Source organism: Peromyscus eremicus, chromosome 5 (genome assembly GCF_949786415.1).
Source record: "Peromyscus eremicus chromosome 5, PerEre_H2_v1, whole genome shotgun sequence".
Lineage (NCBI taxonomy): Eukaryota > Metazoa > Chordata > Mammalia > Rodentia > Cricetidae > Peromyscus > Peromyscus eremicus.
The window spans coordinates 70,667,144-70,689,175 of record NC_081420.1 but is presented as its reverse complement, the minus strand read 5'-3'; the positions used below and the strand labels follow the sequence as shown (position 1 = coordinate 70,689,175).

At 39.2% G+C, this 22,032-nt stretch overlaps 1 protein-coding gene across 1 annotated transcript in view; it reads left to right on the top strand.

Moving 5' to 3' along the window:
- Positions 1-22,032, top strand: part of C5H10orf67 (chromosome 5 C10orf67 homolog) — a 120,895-nt gene that overhangs the window by 83,422 nt on the left and 15,441 nt on the right. Inside the window, exons 15-16 of the mRNA XM_059263663.1 lie at positions 3,318-3,398; positions 3,487-3,547. Of these exons, the coding sequence (XP_059119646.1) occupies positions 3,318-3,398; positions 3,487-3,547 (142 nt within the window). The remainder of the gene's footprint in view (positions 1-3,317; positions 3,399-3,486; positions 3,548-22,032) is intronic.

Below are 22,032 nucleotides of genomic sequence, written 5' to 3'. Positions count from 1 at the left end.
CAAGTTCCAGGACATGCAGGGCTGTTACACAGAGAAACTCTGTCTCAAAAAAAAACAAAAAAAAAAAGAGATAAAGAAAGAAAAAGAAAGGAAGGAAGGAAGAAGAAAGAAAGAAAGAAAGAAAGAAAGAAAGAAAGAAAGAAAGAAAGAAAGAAAGAAAGAAAGAAGAAAGAAGAAAAAAAAATGATTTGTCTCCTGAAATATTCCCAAACTAGTCCACACAGAGAAGATGCACAGTATCTATCTCCTTCTTCTTACTGAAGTTTGCAAATTCACTTGGCATCAGCCTCATCCTCGGTGTTTAACCAGCTGGACCAACAGAACAGAAAGTCCCACAAGAAGGCTGTGTCATTCCATCAGACATGTTTAATGTTTTCTGAGGGCACTTAGCATCAATGTATCTATTCCTTAAAAATGTACTGCTGGAACTTTTATTTGTTAAATTGTATTTCTTAAGTCACCTTAGCAGTGGTTTATCACATCTGCCTGCAAATAAATCAATACTAAAAGTCACCTTTAACTTTTAGTGCTATGTCCTGTGGCAAGCTAGCAGATATAGATGTCTGGAAAAACTTCAGGCTAGCTACAGCTTTGCTTTATATGCATTATACCTATGGTGCCATCTTCTCCCCTCAGCCCTATACATACATCCACTTTGCTTTACACAGACTCTGGAGTCATCAGGAAGCAAGGGGTCTTGTTAAATCACACATTTTAAGTGGATTCTGAGTTTTGTTCTCTACCTCTGGGTTAAAGGAGCCTTTGACCACTCTTACATGTATTAGTTAAATTTGGCAAATGTCCCCAAAGCAAAAGGGAGCTGCAGGATGGGAGACATGGTGTCTATCTTTTCTTAGACTTACATCTGACAGCATTCTTGATTATATTTTAATTTTAAATTTTATGTGTATGAGTGTCTTGTCTGCATGTGTATAGATGAACCATATGTGTGCCTACTGCCCAAGAAGGCTGTGGAGTTACCTGGAACTAGAGATACAGGTGACTGTAAGCTGCCACGTGGGTGCTGGGAACTGAACTCAGTTCTCTGAAAGAGCAGAGAGTGCTCTTATCCACTGAGCCATATTACCAGCTCCTTGATTATATTTTCCACTGGTATGACAACTTTGAGGAATATAAGAGATGGGTTTATTTGGTTTTTAATTTTCTCTCATGTTTCACTAGTTGTAATTTTTCCACACCATATTCATGATTCTCTTGGATTTCTTCACAGTCTATTCATTTCCAGTGTCTTCTGCCTTCATCTCCTGAGGCCACATATTCTTGTATATGCGTTTTCTATCCCCCTAGTCTCACACCCCATTATGGTACACTCTACAGTAAATCTGGCAGAGTTTCCTAACAAGTGCTTTTCACTCACCTATAGTAGGTCAATTAGTTTTCCCCCATTAAACATTTAATCCCACACCCCTTTATGAGATTAGGCTATGGGGATAGAAAAAATTGCATGTAAATACATACATGTGCACGAATATAAAAATAAAGATACTCAACTCACCAAGAGTGAATAAGGAAATAAGAGGGAAAAACCTAAATTCTAAGCAGTGCACGTGGACCTCAAACTGTTTCTGGTGAGCATGCATGAGGCGACTTGCACTGTGTCACCCTCACCTCCCTCTCGTCATGATTTACTCACAAGCGGGTCACAGTGATGCAGATGTGCTTCTGCTTCAGAAATTCTGGAAGAAACCCTCTCACTTGTTTTTTCTCTTGCCTTTTTGCCAGTCCATTCTTAGCGATCTGGGCACACTTTTGGAGCTTACAGCAACTATTTGGGATTGGAAGTCACCTTGTGACTTCTGACCTGTTACTGTGTGATACCCTTCCTTATCTGAAGGGCATTAGTTCTAGGACCACACAGAGGTACCAAGGTCCTTGGATGCTCAATATCTGTATTATTTTTAGAAAGACTTAGTGCTTGAGTGCGATGTTTTACAATCCTCCATACTTTAAATCTCTCTAGATTACTTGTACTACCTAATGCAATATATTATGCATTGAATAATTTACATAATTAGTATTATGTAGATGGTTGCCATATTGTATTGCTTAGGTAATAATGACAAGGAAAATGATGTCTATACATGTTCATTACAGAAATAATTTAGAGGGGTTTTTTTTTTAGTGTTTTTTTCTCCACTGCAACTTGAAGCTGCAAACAGAGCTATGCCCATGGAGGGCCAACTTGTAGAAAACCCCAAGTTGAAGGGATAATTAAGAGAAAGTAGAGTCAGAAGAGACACTGAGGAGAATATCTTTCTTGAATTGTCTTTCAAAACAGCCTCAGGTCGGGCGGTGGTGGCGCACGCCTTTAATCCTAGCACTCCGGGAGGCAGAGCCAGGCGGATCTCTGTGAGTTCGAGGCCAGCCTGGGCTACCAAGTGAGTCCCAGGAAAGGCGCAAAGCTACACAGAGAAACCCTGTCTCGAAAAAAACAAACAAACAAAAAAACAAACAAACAAACAAAAAAACAGCCTCAGTAAAGCAGTGAATCTTTGCTCCTACTTGTTGGTGATGATGATGCTGATGTTGTGAGTTGGGGCATCTCTGTATTACCCAGCCTAGTCTCAAACGTCTGGGTTTAAACAATCCTGCTTTAGCCACTTGAGTATCTGTGACTCTAGGTGTACACCACCTTGGTTTAAAGGAAAGGATTTCTCCATCTATATTTGAACAAATAAGAAATTAGAAGCAGGGTTTTCATGTCATAGTTGAGGAGTTAAAGAGTGTGATGGCTGTTCTTGGTTGTCAAGTTGACTACATCTGGAATTAACGAAAAGCCAAGCAGCGGGTTACACCTGTGAGAGATTCCTGATTGAATCATTGAAGTGGGAAGAGCCACCTTAAATCAGGATCTTCTGAGGTGGGAAGATCCACTTTAAATCTGGACCACACCATCTGATGGCAGTCTATATAAAGGACATGGAAGAAGAGGATGCTTGCTCTTTACTTTCTTGCTCTCAATCTTGCTAGCAAGTTCATTCCTTCACTGGCATTACAGCCTACTTCTTTTGGATTGTAGCATGTACCAAAAACCAGCTGAGACATCCAGGCTCTTGGACTGAAAAACTACTGGATTCTTGAACTTTCCATAGGGAGAAAGCCATTGTTGGAATAGTCAGACTATATAATCTGTAAGCCACTCTTAAAAAAAATCTAAATAAATTTTATATACTTAGATTCACTGTATCTGTTCTGCTTCTCTAGAGAAACCTGGCTAATACAAAGAGCATCCACATCCTTTTGCTTTGACTATGATTTCCTCTTGACCCACAGTACCTGCTACTTTTGTCTTTCAGAGAGTCAAGCCTTTGTATGTACACTCTGCAATGAATTTGTCAGAGACACCATCTCCTACAAGTGTTTATCACTCATCCATGGTAGGGTCAATTGTTTTTCCTCCATTAAAATATTTAATCAATTAATATTATTGAAGCTCAGTAATGAAACTTTTTGATTAACATGCAGATGGAGCACAAGTATATGGACGTATCCAATGACGAGGTGTCCTTTGCACACTTGTCAAAAGGTAAGAATCTAGGGAGGAGTGGGAGTAGGGTGTTTCTCATAATGCCAACCTCGTATATCTGAGGCCCCAGCATCCATCACAGCACCAAAGGAAAGCAAGGAAAGACTCCTTATTAAGGAAAAGATGTTCAAACAGAGAGTGAGTACACAAAAGGAATTAACCTTCATGTCTCCCCCTCTTCCCTCCTCCTCTTCTAAGCCTCAATCTGTAGTCCAGGCTGGCCTAAAACCTCACAGAAGTCCTCCCTCCATTTTGCTTTTCTTGTTTAGCATAAGGTATTTGGTATTATGGATGAAAGTTGGACTTTTCAGCCAATTTATAAACTTTATGCATTTCTGTATTCTGACTGCTGCTAGTTGAAAATGAATTTTGTCTTTCTTCAAACTCAGAAACTATCTCAGTTAAAATTTCACTTCTTTTAATTAGACTGCAAAAAAAGAATGGAAAAAATCTAAACACCAACCCTGAATCTCTAGTTAAATGTCTATTTATCCAATCTAGTAATTAGCAGAAAAATAAGACTGTTTTTTGCAAATTTCTCTTTGATCAATCCCTAAAGATGTGGGGTTTTTTTTACACTAAATTAGATGTGTTTTTTTACACTAAAACTTATTTTGTCTATATGCATCTGTAAAACTTTTCTTTGACCTTGGAAACCAAAATAAATCTACATAAGAGTGTTCAGGGTAAGGGCAGATATGTGTACCCAGAGAAGCTTGGGGGCTGATGGTGGATCTCAGTGGTACAGTGCTTCCTTAGTGAATATGTGTAGCTGGAGAATTTCTCTCCAGCTCCCGCCACCAAGTCCCGCCAGTCCAGAGCCCACTTATAAAATAAACACACAAACTCTTACATTATTTAAACTGCTTGGCCATTAGCTCAGGCCTGTTATTGTCTAGCTCTTACTCTTATATTTAGCCCATTTCTATTAATCTTTACTTTGCCACATGGCTCATGGCTTACTGGTACCTTACATCTTCCTTGTCCCTGATGGCGGCTGGCAGTGTCTCTCTCTCCGCCTTCCCTTCCCAGAATTCTTTTCCTTGTCCCGCCTATACTTCCTGCCTAGCCAATGGCCAATCAGTGATTTATTTACTGACCAATCAGCAACACACTTGACATACAGACCATCCCACAGCACTTCCCCTTTTTCTTTTCTTAAAAAGGAAGGTTTTAACTTTAACATAGTAAAATTACATATAACAAAACAATTATCAAGCAAGAATTACAGTTACAGTATTAAAGAAGAGATCCTATCTATCTTATATTTGTAAGTTTAAGGTTTTATATCTAACTTATCTTTTATTATAACTAAGGAAAATTGTAAGTATCTAGTCTTTAACCACATCAAAGACCTCAGAAGGATATACTACTACCTGAGAAATGGAGAAGGATATAAGCAACTTTTAGGAGTCTTGTAGGGTAGACAGAGACAGCTGGCAGCTTGGACAGTCATTCAAAGTTCTCTTGTAAAGTTGGGGCATCTGTCTTCAGCCCACAGGCCTAGAGTCTCTTATTCACTTTTCTCTGTGTCCTGTAGAATGTCTGGCAGTTTTCTCTGCAAAGCAGGAACCTGAAGGACCATTTTGTCAAGCAAAGTTCAGTGGTCACCTTTGTATGGGTCCTGCATGTCCAGTTGATCAGGCAGTCCAGGCAAGAACAGTTTCTTGCCCAAATGGCTATTTTTGTCAAGGTGAAGATAAACTCCGTATGGAGTGTCTTCGATGCCCATCCTCCTCTCTGAAGTAAATCGGTGCTGTCAGGAGCAGACATGTCTCACTGTCCAGAAAGTCTAAATTTTTAAAACATTTTAAATGCCATATTCTGTAGGTCTTTGAAGTGTTTGAAGACTACCTATCTATCTGAAATATAACTATGTATACCTAGAAGACTTAACTAACATGGCTACAAATATGATTATCATAGATGACTAATTATTAATCTATTTTTTAATTATCCATTATAATTTTAAATGAGTTACATAAACATAATACCTCAAACAAGAATAGAAATATATATACAGTATAACAAAATTAAGTTTAAATTTGTATCAATTAACTAAAATCTATAGCAATGTAAAACATTTTAAACAAGTTGTTACTCTTTAAAAGTAGGTTCATTAATCTACTTTCATCCTATCATATCTAAACTACCCCCCTTTTTGTTTTAGAAAGAGATTGTATTTATAATCAACCTGATTTAAATAAAAATATTGTTTTTTCTCTGTCCCACACCAGAGGGCTCTTCTGATTTGGGACACAAGAATCTCTTAACCATTTTTTTTTTTTTTGAGCAATATGTCTGGGTTTAGAGGGGGAGTGAGCCAATTCCATCTCCAAAGCCAGCTTGGTATATTTGGGAATTTGGGCGTAGCTTCTCTTACTACTTCCTGCTGGAGGGGGGCGCTGTATCTTATGGGGACACAAAGAAAATTTTAGGATCATGGAGTAGTCCATGAGGCTGTATCGTCTGAGCCAGTTGCCTTGAAACCATTCTGGATGTTGAATCATCTGGGCCATGGTGTCATTGGAGACCTTCAGGGGGTCTTGGCTGGTCAAACCTGATGTATCTTAATCTGGAACAAATCCATAGCCTTTGGCTTTCTGTGGGAACAAAAGCAGAGACTCCTTTCCAAAGTAACATATCCTTATATCCAAATTTTGAAGTCAAGATATCTTTAAAATATGCATATTGGTTTAACTCAGCTTCCTTTACAATCAAATATCTCTCTGCAGTTAAGAATCCCAAAGACAACACAATCCAGATTCTCTGTGTAATATTCATCTTTACGTGGCTTATTTTTATACTACCTTTACTGTCTCTTTAAAGACTTTATTTTTTAAAACTATGTATTTGTTTCTATAACTCTATATATCACCTTTTTTTTGTCTCTTTCAAGCCCATGTATCTTTTACACACATTGTAGACTATTACATCTGAATCTGTCTTATTGTGAATCTCTTGCCTTAAACTGCAGCAGCTGTGGCTGCTGGCTCCGCCCACCTCAGCTTCCCAACATGGCTACGTTTACGGCCAGCTCTGGGAGCTATCGTGGGTCTATGCTTTTATCCAAGCAGCGTGTTGCCCAAAAACCTCTTTTTTTGTTTTGTACCTGCAAAGGCTAAATCTACCACGCAGCTTAATGTGCCACTTGCAGAGGCCTTATTCCCGCCATACTGCAGGTCGAGCATGCACGCCAAGAACCCGCCAGTAGCTCAAACCGGCAGCTGCCGCTCATTTGAGAGAGACAATTAGGAAGCTGTTTTTAGGTCCGTTTTAGAATCTTTTTTCTAAGTTTTTAGGTGGAAACTCTTGCCACCACGTTGGACGCCATTTGTGGCTGGAGAATTTCTCTTCAGCTCCCGCCACCAAGTCCCGCCAGTGATTTATTTACTGACCAATCAGCAACACACTTGACATACAGACCATCCCACAGCAAATATGAGAACCCAGGCTCAATCTCCAGGATTGGGAAAAGAGAATTCATTATTTAAAGCTTATAAATTTATGGAGCATAGTAAGCAAGTAGAATTAACAAAATATAGCATTGTTATTTTTGAATTATGAGCATTGATTATGACTGATCATTGAATGAGTGATTCATTTGGCATATCTGGACATGTTTAAAAGTAGACTATAAAACTTTAATGAAACTTTCTGCAAGGGGGATGCATGTGGTAAGAGCTTAAATCCTGGCCTCTGCAGAAAGTGTGAAGGGTCTCTTTTCCTGGGCATCTGTGCAGCGGGGAGGCTTTCTGTGGTTGTTTCCACCTCTGATATTGGGTTAGTGGTTGTCTTCCTAGGGACAAAGGAATCCTTGAGCAATCACAGTGATGGACACCTCCTCAGGACTGACAGTAGATTACAGCCATGCTCAGATTGGACTCCATAGATTAGGAAACAGCAGTGGTTAAAGATTTCAGTATTTAAATAATGAATTAGATCTGTTAAATCGCTGATCCCACCTTATATGGTAAGTTATTTCTAAAATAGCTAAATGTGCTTGTGGCTTATAAAAAAATATGGATTGGTAAATTTAGAGTTTATTGTTGACCTGAAGTTTGAATTAAGAAACTGTAGGCTCAACAGTGCATTCCCAAATAATCCAGTTGAGGACATTGCATCCACAGGTGACTTTCCAGATAATTCTGCCTTGCATTCTCAAGGTGCTAGATTACACACACACACACACACACACACACACACACACACACACACCTCTATGTAATCTTAATTGACTTTCCAGAGGCAAAAAAAAATATTTTTCAAGAGCCCACTTCAAGTATTAATAGCACAAATGACTGTACATGGTAAAGCACCTGAAACAAACACCCATGCCTTCCTCATCCTTGGAAATGCAAAATGCAGAATTATCTCTACCTAGTCTGCTACAAGTCCTCCAGAGTCATTATTTCACTTTTTTGTCATACAAATCAGACTAAATATAAATGCTTTATATGACTATGAGTTTTCAGATAACCATAAAGCTGATGATTCTAGCTATTAGTCTACACCATGAAAAATGTTTGCACCATAATGCCACTGTACAAAAGAAAAAGAAGCAGATCTCTGATAAAGCATTCACACGTTATGCTCTTCCTCTCTCTGAAGATAATGCTGGGAAATAATTCAATTAACCAACATTTCTGGCTAGTTACTTCCAGATGAGCCAAAATTTACTAAAATCAAAATTCCCACTTTTATTGAATAAATACAAACAAATGAATGTAAGGAAGAAAGCTAAATAACTAATTTAATAATTTGAGAAGTGGATAAGTCTCCTCAATAGAATGCAGATTTTAGAGGCAGTAGCTTGTGGATGGATAGTATCCTTGACAACATGTCAAAGGACCACATTGTCACCACCAAGCAAATCATTCCAAGCTCCCCAGCTGCTTTGTAGGGTTAAGGAAATAACCTTCGTGGCTCCTAGAAAATAATTTAATATGCTAGTATTTTCAAGCACTAATTCACAAATATTAATGTGGTGTTAGATATACAGTTAATATGTGTCTAAACTATAAGCAAATTTTTATCACTTTCTATACCATGAAGAGAGGTGTTCAAAGTAATGTATCTGGCAATGGACCATAAATGGAACTCTCTCTGTGTCTCTCTGTCTCTCTCTATCTGTCTCTGTCTCTCTGTCTGTCTGCCTCTCTCTCTCTCTCTCTCTCTCTCTCTCTCTCTCTCTCTCTCTCTCTCTGTGTGTGTGTGTGTGTGTGTGTGTGTGTGTGTGTGTGTGTGTGTGTGTGTACTGCATGCATGTGGGTGTATAGTATATGTATGGACACTCAGAGGCCAGAGCAGGGCATCAAATGTCTTCCCCTCTCACTCTGACTTATTGCAGTGAGACAGGGTCTCTCGTGGGACTGGAGGCTTGTCTTTGGGGCTATGCTGGATGGTCAGTAAATTCTCAGCATCCACCTGTCTCTACTCTAATGTTGGCATTACAGGCACATGCAGCCATGCCCAGTTTTTTGCCTGGTGCTTGGGATCTGAACTCAGGTCCTTGTGTGTGCTGAGCAAGGGCTCTTAACCAGTCACTCAAGTATGCAGCCCCTGGAAATTAGACTCTTTGAAGTCACTGGTTTATATTTTTGTTATTGTTCAAAATATTCAAATCAATATTAAGATCTAAAGTGCCCCATTGAACATGAAAACAATAACCATCTCCGTTACAGCGTTCTATGCCACATCAAAGATTTAAGTTCCTAGGCTGTACTTTCACACCACAGAATACTCTTTAAAAGTATGTGCAGCTGACATATAGTAGGAAGAGGTAATATCCTAAGTGCTTTTCAGGTGTTAACTCTTAATTCTCACTAGCACCCCAGAGGTAGGATTTCCCTTATCAATTTCCTTCACTTAACAGGTGGCTCACGTGAGTACATCAAGGGTTGGCAAACTGTTATGGTTATACCGACAGTGGGACTGAGGGATTCAATCAAGTGACTCAAAAGTCTGTGCCAGGCACCCCTGGGCTGGGTTATCTGACCCAAAAATGCATACAGGACCAGGTACAGTCTTGTTTTGACAAGATACAGGAGACATTTTGTGATGCATCAGGAAGAGCCAGTGCTTTGGAGGCTGATAGACTCAGGCTCCAGTCTCAGTTCTGCTCCTTAATCCCTGGGCAGCTTCCTCTGGCTTTCCTCTGCTGTGTAAGAGCAGAGACAACCCTACCTGGTGCACTCACTAAGAGGATTAAATAGAATAATCTCCTAGAAGACATATAGAGCTGATTCTCCCATCAGCTTCTCTTCAAAAGCCATTTCTAGTATGACCCGAGACTAAAGTCTGGCAGATCTATATTTTAATTTACCGTGTGAAAGCAACAAGGCTCTAAGCAGTAGGTGCATACATTAAAATGATTTCACCTTTGTTTCTTTAATAACTAGTTTTCCATCAGGCATGGGTAAAACTGAAGTTTTACTGAAGTAAACTGAAGTAAAACCGAGGCTAGTGCATACAAGGCTTTGAGAAAGGGAATTAAAATAATAACATATAATCAAACCAATGTTAGATCAAGGAAGACCTGCCTAAGCAGGCTGCATGTGACTTCTTTGTGATGAAGTCCTGAGAGTTCTAAAGAGAGCCACAGAGTTTCAGTCATGCAATAGTTAGTTTTAAGAGACAAAAAAAAAAAAAAAAAAAAAAAAAAAAAATCTGACTAGTAGAAGGGAATAAAAAACAGGACACTACACTATCTGCAAAATCTCAAAGCAGTTTTTTACATGGTAGTAATTATCCCAAGAGAGCACAAGTAAGATTATTAATTTGTTTGCTACTTCCCTGTGATAAAATGTGGGATGTGAGCCTCCCATTGTGTGCTCCACACAGCCTCCGGTCTTATGTACTCAAGCAGACCTTTCTCACAGCCCAGTAATTAGGTGTTATTGACATTGTAATCTCTGGAAATGTTCTTAATGAGCCCAAAAGACACGAATCCCATAGATAAAACCTCAAAGTAACTGGCTGTGTACGCACCTTGTCAGGAAGAGAAGGCTCAAACATCAGTATCTGTGTCAGGGGAGACCCATACTGGAGTCTAGATTACCTTGTAGAGTTGATTTTCTGGGAGTTCTGGGGAAGAAATACCCAATATGTTTCTTGAAAGCTTTTGGAGAATAGTAGAATAACCATAATATATTTGATTAAAAAAAAATTAGGATCTTTTCACCCTTTAAAAATTGGGGCCTGAGAACAGTTTCTTCAAAGTCTTTTTCCCACCACTTTGCAAGACTAAATGTCAATTAAAAGTTTAGTTTAGTTGCACCTGAATCTGTTTTAAATACAAAAATGGTTTGTTTGTTATTTAAATCACACAAAGAGCTGGAGAGATGCCTCAGCAGTTAAAAGTACTTATGCTCTTCCAGAGGACCTGCGTTTAATTCCCAGCACCCACATAACAGCTCACAAGTGTCTGTAACTCCAGTTCCAGGAGATTCAACACCCTCACACAGACACACATGCAGGCAAAACACTAATGCACATAAAATAAAAATAAATCAGACATGTGCTTAAAAAATGGAACTTAGATAAAAGATAAGCAATTTTAAGCTTATGTAAAACTAAAATCCAGCAAGTTGGTGTTAGTTTACATATCATTTCTAGACTCTCAACTATAGTTAATAGAATTTTAAAGACTAGTCAAATTCACACTCAAATTTGTATTTTAAAATATAACTGCATGTAAAAACTGATACAGAACATCTTTCAGTTTCTAGCTAACGGCTATAAACACCGTGTTTATAGAGGCTGGGCATGGGTACACACCTACAATCCCAGCACTTGGGAGGTGAGATGGGAGAATCACTGTGAGTTTGAGGTCCAGCCTTGGCTACAAAGTGAAACCCTGTCTCAAGCAACAACAGATTTAGATGGAATTAGCCAGTGAATTATAATTAACACCAGTACTAACCTGCTTTTCTAGGTCTAGAGTACGAAGAGGCTATAAACGTTAACAATGTCGATGCTACCAACTTTTATACTGTTTCCTTTGCTGTCTCCAGTTCTCGATTATTGAAACACTAAATTAGTAAATTACATGTCATCTTTGTCTTAGAGATTTAAGCGGATTCTCTTTCTTTAAGAATTTTCCTTGTTTTTTATGCATTTATTCTGAGAGATCTTTTCTGCTTGAGACTGTAAACTTTTGAGTGTTAGACAGTGAACTGAAGCCTGAACCATCAGTAGTCTGTCTTGTAGTTTATCCTTGCAAATGCCCTAAATGCTGGATTGCGTAGAAAAACGTCCAGGAGCCAGTTGTATTAAAGAAGCTGTGACAGAATGAAAAGGCTTTCCAAAGAGTTGTCCACAGGTCAAAGACGGTGTGGGTGGAGGTGCAGCTGATGGCCAAGTGCTCACCTGCTCTTAACTCGGTCCTTAGTTCAAGCCCTGTGACTACAAGAAAGAAAGAGACAAATGAAAAGGAGAAGTAACTTTTCTTTTAATGCAGTGCTTGGAAAGATGGCTCAGGGGTGCAGAGCACTTCCTGTCTTCCAGAGGACCCGGGTTCATTTCCCAGCACCAACAGCAAGTGCTTCACAATTGCCAATAACTCCAATTCTAGGAGATCCAGGGCCCTCTGGGCTCCATAGCACACATGTGGCATACATAAGCTAATGCAGGCACAAACACATGAATAAAAAATAAATAAATCTTTCTTTAAAAAATAAGGAAAATGCAGTGCTACTGTTTTAAAACTTTATTCTAAAAAGTTGAAAACTAATTAAAACTGTACTTCATAAATTTGATAGACTATCCTAATTAATTTTGCTCATATTTGTAGAGATATGTATATTTTGTTTGATAAATGCCATTGAGCACAGTTCTTATCATGTGCAAACCCAGCACTAAGAGGGCTTTTCTGGTGCTCACTTGTTGAGTTTGTTTTATTTGTTTATCTTGGAAATATTGGTTTTGTCTATTGCAATCATTAATTGTTCTCAATTAAAAATAATTACATGCAAAAATTAAATATTAACTACCATTTGGGGCAACAGTGAAGTACAGAGTCTACTCAGTACCTCTGGTGTCACAAGCATGGAGTGCAAAGCTGATGTGAAGAAATATCCTAGGCCATGCAGTCTGGATCTGGAGCCTCTGAATGACCCTATTGCCATTGATTTTTATTGTCATCCAGCATGGTTGGTCTCATTTCTACCTGCAGCATCTAGGTTGAACTGTTCTCAATGTCATTTTCCTTTGGAGTAATTGCAGAATATTTCAAATCTAGAGGCTTCTTTGGTCACAAATAAATGCTTTCTCTCTTCCGGGCTCTCAGAGTCTAGAGGGCAGCCTTCCCTTTTGCTTTAGTTCTTATCATAGTTCATTGCTGCTTCTGTTCTATGTAAGGATTGCTGAGCTTACATGAGCTTTAGGAAAGAGTCCATGAAAACACTGATTAAGTGAGGCCTGTAATCCTCCAACTGTTCTGGAGGCTGAGGCAGGAGTGTTGTAAGTTCAAGGCTTGCCTATGCCACAGACTGAGCCTGAGTGTGAGCCTCTATCTCAAAAGTAAAAGCTGAAAAACAGCTCATTCATAGATCACTTGCCTGGCATGTATGCAGTTCAGTTCACAACACTGCAAAAATTAATAAAAGAGAGAAACGTAAACTGTGAATGTAGCTCAGTGATATGGTGCCCACCTAGCAGAACCTGAGGCCCTATGTTCAAACCCCTGTACTTTAAATAATAAAACCTTTTATTTGATAATTTCTTAGTTTTTTCGTATCCCAGGTGCCAAAAAAACTGTCCTGGGTTGAAGGAATTTTATGTGTTGTCTTCCTCATAGTTGGCATAACATAAGGCCAGGGTATGCCTTTTTCCCTTAATCCATATTAACTTGAGGCCCTGGGACAATTTTGCAGCAGGATATTCTCTGGGCAGAGGCATACTGCTCTGTGCCCACATTAGCTCCAGGTTCAGATAGACATGCTGTCTCAAAATATAAAAGAAAGAACAACTGAGAAAGACCACCTCTTGTCAACCTCTAACCTCCATAACGCATACATGTACACATGCACGCTCCCACGCAAACACATGCATAGACCATGCACACATAAAACAAACAAAAAGAAAGGGTCAATAGTAGAGTGCTTGCTTAGCATGTGCAAGGCCCTGGGTTCCATTGTGAACCAGGAATGGAGGTCCTCATGGCAGAAGAAACATGGACATCAAACACAAAGGGATGGGGAGGCAGCTCCATGGTTAAGAGCAATTGTTACTCTTGCAGAGGACCTGGGTTCTGCTCCCAGGGCCCACATACATGGCTGCTAACAAGTGTCTGTAACTCCAGTTCTAGAGGTTCCAACACCCTCTTCTGACCTCCATGGGCATAGTACACACAAGGTACACACACACACACACATGCAGGCAAAACACCAATACACACAAAAATTGTCTTTTTTAAAAGGATGACATAGAAAGGAGTATTTTGTCTGCTTCTGTTAAACTAACCATATTTCTTAAATTGCTTAAATAGCAGTGGGGTGTACATGTCCTTGGCTTTTCCCTATAAATGTTACATTTTCAAATTTAATTACAGTATTTTGCTCCATATGCCTTGAGTTTATTTTACCTGCTGTACAGTGTATCTATGAACATACAAGTTAATCATCCTTAACTTAAAAATCTGAATTTGAAATGCTTCAAAAGCAAAAACATGACACCACAATTAGAGAATTCTATACCATGAAATTGGGGTAGACATAAAAAATTAACATGTTACATGAAATAACCTTCGTTCAGGCTGTCTGTATAAGGTAGGCATGAAACATAAATGGATTTTCTTATTCCTTCACAATGCTGAGTCCAACTCAGGGCCTTGAAAACAAGCATACTCCACAGCTGGAAACACAAACAAATTTTGTGTTTAGACTTGAGTCCTGTCCCCAAGATGTTTCATTATGTACACACAATGTACATGGCACATTAAAAAAATTAAATGATTACAAACAATGCTGGTCCCAAGAATTTTGGGTGATGGCTATAACCAACCTGTACACACATTCATTCTCCTGTTAGTGGGAATTTAGAAAATTTACAGGCTATTGGAACCTAAACTGTAGCTGGTATTAATACTCAATATTTCCCACAGTGTGGTGTATAAGAGGTCACTGCTGTGCATAACTAGAAACAAAACCTCTGTATTCCATGTATCATTTAATGGTGCTTCTGATGCCTTTTGTGATACTAAAGTTGTTTTTAATTTCCACACACTCATACTTTTCAAACTTGTAATTTGGAACTTGTTCTCTTAATACTTTTCAATAAAAAAAAAAAAATGTCTATTCTCCGAAATCTACTAAAGTCATTCCATGTATCCTCTAAAAACGTTATCAATTTTATTTTCATCCTTCAGGCTTTTCAAACACTAGAATTGATTGTCATGGAGTAAAGTGGTGTGACTTTAGAGGCTACATTTTGTTCCTATAGACTAGCTGGTTACTCTGTTACCATTTATCCTCCTGACCCCGCTCCTCTCCATGTGTAACCTCTGACACACACACCACATCCCCAAGTGCACATGGGCTTCTTCTGAGCTATCCATTCTATGCAACTGACCTTATTTTTTCCTCCCCTGATACCAGAGTTTAAGTCGCTTTCATTTTAAAATAAAGCTCGACACTAGGTTAAAATAAGTCTTCCCACCATGTTTGGTAAATTTGCCCTAAGCTAGTCTTAGTTCCCTGCATTGTCATGTGAATTTTAGGTTCAGCCATTTCAAGTTCCATTAAAAAATACTCTTGATCTTAAAGACTGATCTGGGGAAATTTCACGTTTTTAGAGCATTGAGTCCTCCTGGCTGTGAACATAATTTTGGTTGATTTGGAAGCCTCTCTATCATCTCAAATAAAGTTGTATAATATTTTTAGAAAGAATTTACACATCTTTTGTTAAATTTATTCCTAAGTAATTTTAGATATGTAAACAACTTACATTTTATTGCTATTTGAACAGTTTCTTATGATGTATACTAAGCATCTATTACTGCTACTTTGTATTTTGCATTTTTATTTTTTATTTTATTTTTTTGAGACAGGGTCACTTACTGTGTAGCCCTAGGGGCCCTAGAACTTGCCATGTAGACCAGACTGGCCTCGAACTCACAGAGATCTGCCTGTGAGCTGGGAGAGTGAGATTGATGCATTTTGATTTTATGTTCGTGAACCAGTTGAAGTATAATCATCCTAATCGCATGTCTGAAAAGATATCATCTTTTATGAAGCCTATAATCATTTGTAATTTGAAAGACTTCTCTTGTCTATGTATGGTCTATTTCCTTCTTACTCTCCTGGCTAAGATTTCCTGTATTATAATAGAACTCAGGTACCACGCCTGTCCTATTATATTTTTTTCTCTAGTAGAAGAGTTTCTGGTGTCATCTTTCAATGCGATATTCATGGCAAACTTATGGCAGCTATTCTTTATGAAGCCCATAAGGCCATCTTCTTTTTTTTTTTTTTATTTTTATTTTGCAATACAATTCAGTTCTACATATCAGCCACAGATTCCCTTGTTCTCCCCCCTCCCGCCCCCCTCACCTTCCCCCCAGCCCGCCCCCCATTCCAATCTCCTCCAGGGCAAAGCCTTCCCCACAGACTGAGATCAACCTGGTGGACTCAGTCCAGGTAGTTCCAGTCCCCTCCTCCCAGGCCGAGCCAAGGGACCCTGCATAGGCCCCAGGTTTCAAACAGCCGACTCATGCAATGAACACAGGACCCGGTGCCACTGCCTGGATGCCTCCCAAACAGATCAGGCCAATCAACTGTCTCACCCACTCAGAGGGCCTGATCCAGTTGGTGACCCCTCTGCCATTGGTTCATATTTCATGTGTTTCCGTTTGTTTGGCTATTTGTCTCTGTGCTTTATCCGACCTTGGTCTCAACAATTCTCGCTAATTGGACTCCCAGAGATCCACCTGGGGCCTAGTCATGGATCTCTGCATCCAGATCCCTCAGTAGTTGGATGAGGTTTCTAGCATGACAATTAGGGTGTTTGGCCATCCCATCACCAGAGTAGGTCAATTCGGACTGTCTCTCGACCATTGCCAGCAGTCTGTTGTGGGGGTATCTTTGTGGATTTCTGTGGGCCTCTCTAGCACTTTGTTTCTTCCTATTCTCATGTGGTCTTCATTTACCATGGTCTCCTATTCCTTGTTCTCCCTCTCTGTTGTTGATCCAGCTGGGATCTCCCACTCACCCAAGCTCTCTTTCCCTCGACCCTCGCCCTTCACTACCCCCACTCATGTCCAGGCTGTTCATGTAGATCTCATTCCATTTCTCTGTCATTGGGCGATCCCTGTCTCTTTCTTGGGGTCCTGTTTTCCAGGTAGCCTGCCTGGTGATGTGAGTAGCAGTCCAGTCATCCTTGTTCCACATCTAGTATCCTGTTATGAGTGAGTACATACCATGTTTGTCTTTCTGAGTCTGGGATACCTCACTCAGGATGATTTTTTCTAGATCCATCCATTTGTCTGCAAACCTCATGATGTCATTGTTTTTCTCTGCTGAGTAGTATTCCATTGTGTATATGTACCACATTTTGTTTATCCATTCTTCAGTTGAAGGGCATCTAGGTTGTTTCCATGTTCTGGCTATTACAAACAATGCTGATATGAACATAGCTGAACAAGTGCTCTTGTGGTGTGGTTGAGCATTCCTTGGGTATATGCCCAAGAGTGGTATAGCTGGATCTTGGGGGAGATGGATTCCCAATTTTCTAAGAAATCGCCATATTGATTTCCAAAGTGGTTGTACAAGCTTGCATTCCCACCAGCAGTGGAGGAGAGTTCCCCTAGCTCTACATCCTCTCCAGCATAAGGTGTCTTCAGTGTTTTTGATCTTAGCCATTCTATAGCCCATTTCTTAATTGTTTAGTTCTATAGCCCATTTCTTAATTGGACTGTTGGGCATTTTGATGTCTAATTTCTTGAGTTCCTTATATATTCTGGATATCAGTCCTCTGTCAGATGTGGGGTTGGTGAAGATCTTTTCCCATTCTGTAGGCTGTCGCTTTGCTTTGTTGACCGTATCCTTTGCCCTACAAAAGCTTCTCAGTTTCAAGAGGTCCCATTGATTGATTGTTTCTCTCAGTGTCTGTGCTACTGGTGTTCTATTTAGAAAGTGGTCTCCTATGCCAATGCATTCAAGACTACTTCCTACTTTCTCTTCTAGCAGGTTCAGAGTAGCTGGATTTATGTTGAGGTCCTTGATCCACTTGGACTTAAGTTTTGTGCACGGTGATAGATATGGATCTATTTGCAGCCTTCTACATGTTGATATCCAGTTTTGCCAGCACCATTTGTTGAAGATGCTTTCTTTTTTCCATTGTGCACTTTTGGCTTCTTTGTCAAAAATTATTTGTTCATAGGTGTGCGGATTAATGTCAGGGTCTTCAATTCGATTCCATTGGTCCACATGTCGGTTTTTATGCCAGTACCAAGCTGTTTTTATTACTGTAGCTCTATAGTACAGCTTGAAGTCAGGGATCGTGATGCCTCCAGAGGTTGTTTTATTGTACAGGATTCTTTTGGCTATCCTGGGTTTTTTGTTTTTCCATATAAAGTTGAGTATTATTCTTTCCAGGTCTGTGAAGAATTGTGTTGGTATTTTGATGGGGATTGCATTGAATCTGTAGATTGCTTTTGGTAAGATTGCCATTTTTACTATGTTAGTTCTGCCTATCCATGAGCATGGGAGATCTTTCCATTTTCTGACATCTTCTTCAATTTCTTTTTTCAGGGACTTAAAGTTCTTGTCATATAGGTCCTTCACTTGCTTGGTTAGTGTTACCCCAAGGTATTTTATGTCATTTGTGGCTACAGTAAAGGGTGATGTATCTCTGATTTCCTTCTCCGCTTTTTTGTCCATTGTATATAGGAGGGCTACTGATTTTTTTGAGTTGATCTTGTATCCTGCTATGTTGCTGAAGGTGTTTATAAGTTGTATCAGTTCCTTGGTGGAATCTTTGGGGTTGCTCAAGTATACTATCATGTCATCTGCAAATAGGGAAAGCTTGACTTCTTCCTTTCCAATTTGTATCCCCTTAATCTCCTTATGTTGTCTTATTGCTCTGGCTAGAACTTCAAGTACTATATTGAATAAGTATGGGGAGAGCGGACAGCCTTGCCTCGTTCCTGATTTTAGTGGAATTGCTTTAGTTTCTCTCCATTTAATTTGATGTTGGCTGTTGGCTTGCTATAAATTGCCTTTATTATGTTTAGGTATGTTCCCTGTATTCCTGATCGCTCCAAGACCTTTATCATGAAGGGGTGTTGGATTTTGTCAAATGCCTTTTCAGCATCTAGTGAGATGATCATGTGGTTTTTTTCTTTGAGTTTGTTTATATGGTGTATCACATTGACAGACTTTCGTATGTTGAACCATCCTTGCATGCCTGGAATGAATCCTACTTGATCATGGTGGATAATTGTTTTGATGTGTTCTTGGAGTCTGTTTGCCAGTATTTTATTGAGTATTTTTGCATCAATGTTCATGAGGGAGATCGGTCTGTAGTTCTCTTTCTTTGTTGTATCCTTGTTTGGTTTGGGAATCAGGGTAATTGTAGCCTCATAGAAGGAGTTTGGTAATGTTCCTTCTGTTTCTATTGTGTGGAACAATTTAGAGAGTATTGGTATTAACTCTTCTTTGAAGATCTGGTAGAATTCTGCACTGAAACCATCTGGTCCTGGGCTTTTTTTGGTTGGGAGACTTTTAATGACTGTTTCTATTTCGTTAGGGGTTATTGGACTATTTAAATAGTTTATCTGGTCTTGATTTAATTTAGGTATGTGGTACCTATCCAGAAAATTATCCATTTCTTTTAGGTTTTCCAGTTTTGTGGAATAGAGGTTTTTGAAGTATGACCTGATGATTCTCTGGATTTCCTCAATGTCTGTTGTTATGTCCCCCTTTTCATTTCTGATTTTGTTGATTTGGATGCTCTCTCTCTGTCTTTTGGTAAGGGCTTGTCTATCTTGTTGATTTTCTCAAAGAACCAACTCTTTGTTTCATTAATTTTTTGTATTGTTCTCTTTGTTTCTATTTTATTGATTTCAGCTCTCACTTTGATAATTTCCTGGCATCTATTTTTCCTGGGAGACTTTGCTTCTTCCTGTTCTAGAACTTTCAGGTGTGCTGTTAAGTCACTAGTGTGAGATTTCTCCAGCTTATTTATGTGGGCGTTTAGTGCTATGAATTTCCCTCTTAGTACTGCTTTCATAGTGTCCCATAGGTTTGGATATGTGGTGTCTTCATTTTCGTTGATCTCTAGGAAGTCTTTAATTTCTTTCTTTATTTCTTCCTTAACCCATTGGTGATTCAGTTGGGTATTGTTCAGTTTCCATGAGATTGTAGGTTTTCTGTATTTTTTGTTGTTGTTGAAATCCAACTTTAGACCATGGTGGTCTGATAGAACACAGGAGGTTATTCCAATTGTTTTGTATCTGTTTAGATTTGTTTTGTGACCAAGTATGTGGTCGATTTTAGAGAAGGTTCCATGGGGTGCTGAGAAGAAGGTATATTCTTTTTTGTTAGGATGGAATGTTCTGTAGATGTCGATTAAGTCCATTTGAGTCATGACATCAATTAAGTCCTTTATTTCTCGTTAAGTTTCGATTTGGGAGATCTGTCCAGTGGTGAAAGTGGGGTGTTGAGGTCTCCCACTATTAATGTGTGGGGTTTTATATGTGATTTAAGCTTTAATAATGTTTCTTTTACATATGTGGGTGCCCTTGTGTTTGGGGCATAAATGTTCAGAATTGAGACTTCATCTTGGTGGATCTTTCCTGTGATGAGTATGTAATCCCTTCTTGATCTCTTTTGATTGATTTTAGTTTGAAGTCTATTTTGCTGGATATCAGGATGGCTACACCCGCTTGTTTCTTAAGACCATTTGATTGGAAAGTCTTTTCCCAGCCTTTTATTTTTAGGTAGTGTCTATCTTTGAATTTGAGATGTGTTTCTTGTATGCAGCAGAAAGATGGGTCCTGCTTTCGTATCCATTCTGTAAGCCTATGTCTTTTTATAGGTGAATTAAGTCCATTGATATTGAGGGATATTAATGTCCAGTGATTGTTCATTCCTGTTATTTTTGGTGGTGATGTGTGTGTACTTTTCTTCGTTGGGGTTTACTGCTGTGGCTTTATCTATTGCCTGTGTTTTCGAGGGTGTATCTGACTTCCTTAGGTTGGAATTTTCCTTCTAGTGCTTTCTGTAGGGCTGGGTTTGTGGATAAATATTGTTTAAATCTGGCTTTGTCATGGAATGTCTTGTTCACTCCATCTATGATGATTGAAAGTTTTGCTGGGTATATTAGTCTAGGCTGACATCCATGGTCTCTTAGTGTCTGCATTACATCTGTCCAGGACCTTCTGGCTTTCAAAGTCTCCATTGAGAAATCGGGTGTTATTCTGATAGGTTTGCCTTTATATGTCACTTGGCCTTTTTCCTTTGCTGCTCTTAATATTCTTTCTTTATTCTGTACATTTAATTGTTTAATTATTATGTGGCGAGGGGACTTTTTTTGGGGGTCTAGTCTGTTTGGTGTTCTAGGCTTCCTGTATCTTCATAGGCATTTCCTTCTTTAAGTTGGGAAAGTTTTCTTCTATGATCTTGTTGAATATATTTTCTGTGCCCTTGAGTTGGTATTCTTCTCCTTCTTCTACCCCTATTATTTGTAGGTTTGGTCTTTTCATGATGTCCCAAATTTCTTGGACATTTTGGTTCATGACTTTGTTGACTTTAGTGTTTTCTTTGACTGATGAATCTATTTCTTCTATTGTATCTTCAACGCTAGAGATCCTCTCTTCCATCTCTTCTATTCTGTTGATTATACTTGCATCTGAAGTTCCCAATCGTTTTCTCAGATTTTCTATTTCCAGCATTCCCTCTGTTTGTGTCTTCTTCATTTTTTCTATTTCCCTTTTCAGGTCTTGGACTGTTTCCTTCATTTGTTTCATTGATTTTTCTTGATTTTCTTTCAGTATTTTATTGTTCTCTTCCAGGACTTTTTTGATTTCTTCTAATTTGTTTGCCTTTTCCTCTAGTTGTTTACAGCGTTCTTCACATTTTTTTGTCTTTTCCTCTACACGAGCCTCTAGCTTCTTCATGATGACATTCATAAGGCTATTTTCTTCTGCTTCTTCCAATTTCTGATGTTCAGGTCTAGGTGTTGGAGGAGGGCTAGGGCCTGGTGATGGTGTATTGCTATTCATTTTGTTGTATGTGTTTCTGCCTTGACGTCTGCCCATCTCCTTGTGGTTCGTTCTTGGCCTTATCCGCACACTTGGTTCAGACAGAGCTGACAGATTCAGGAAGTCTCTCTCTCTTGTCCAGATGGGAGCTCTCTTGTCCAAATTGGAAGTCCGGGGCAGGATGGGAGCTCTTGTTCAGAAGGGAAGTCCAGGGAAGGATGGGTGCTCTTCTCTCTCTCTCTCTCTCTCTCTCTCTCTCTCTCTCTCTCTCTCCACCAGACGG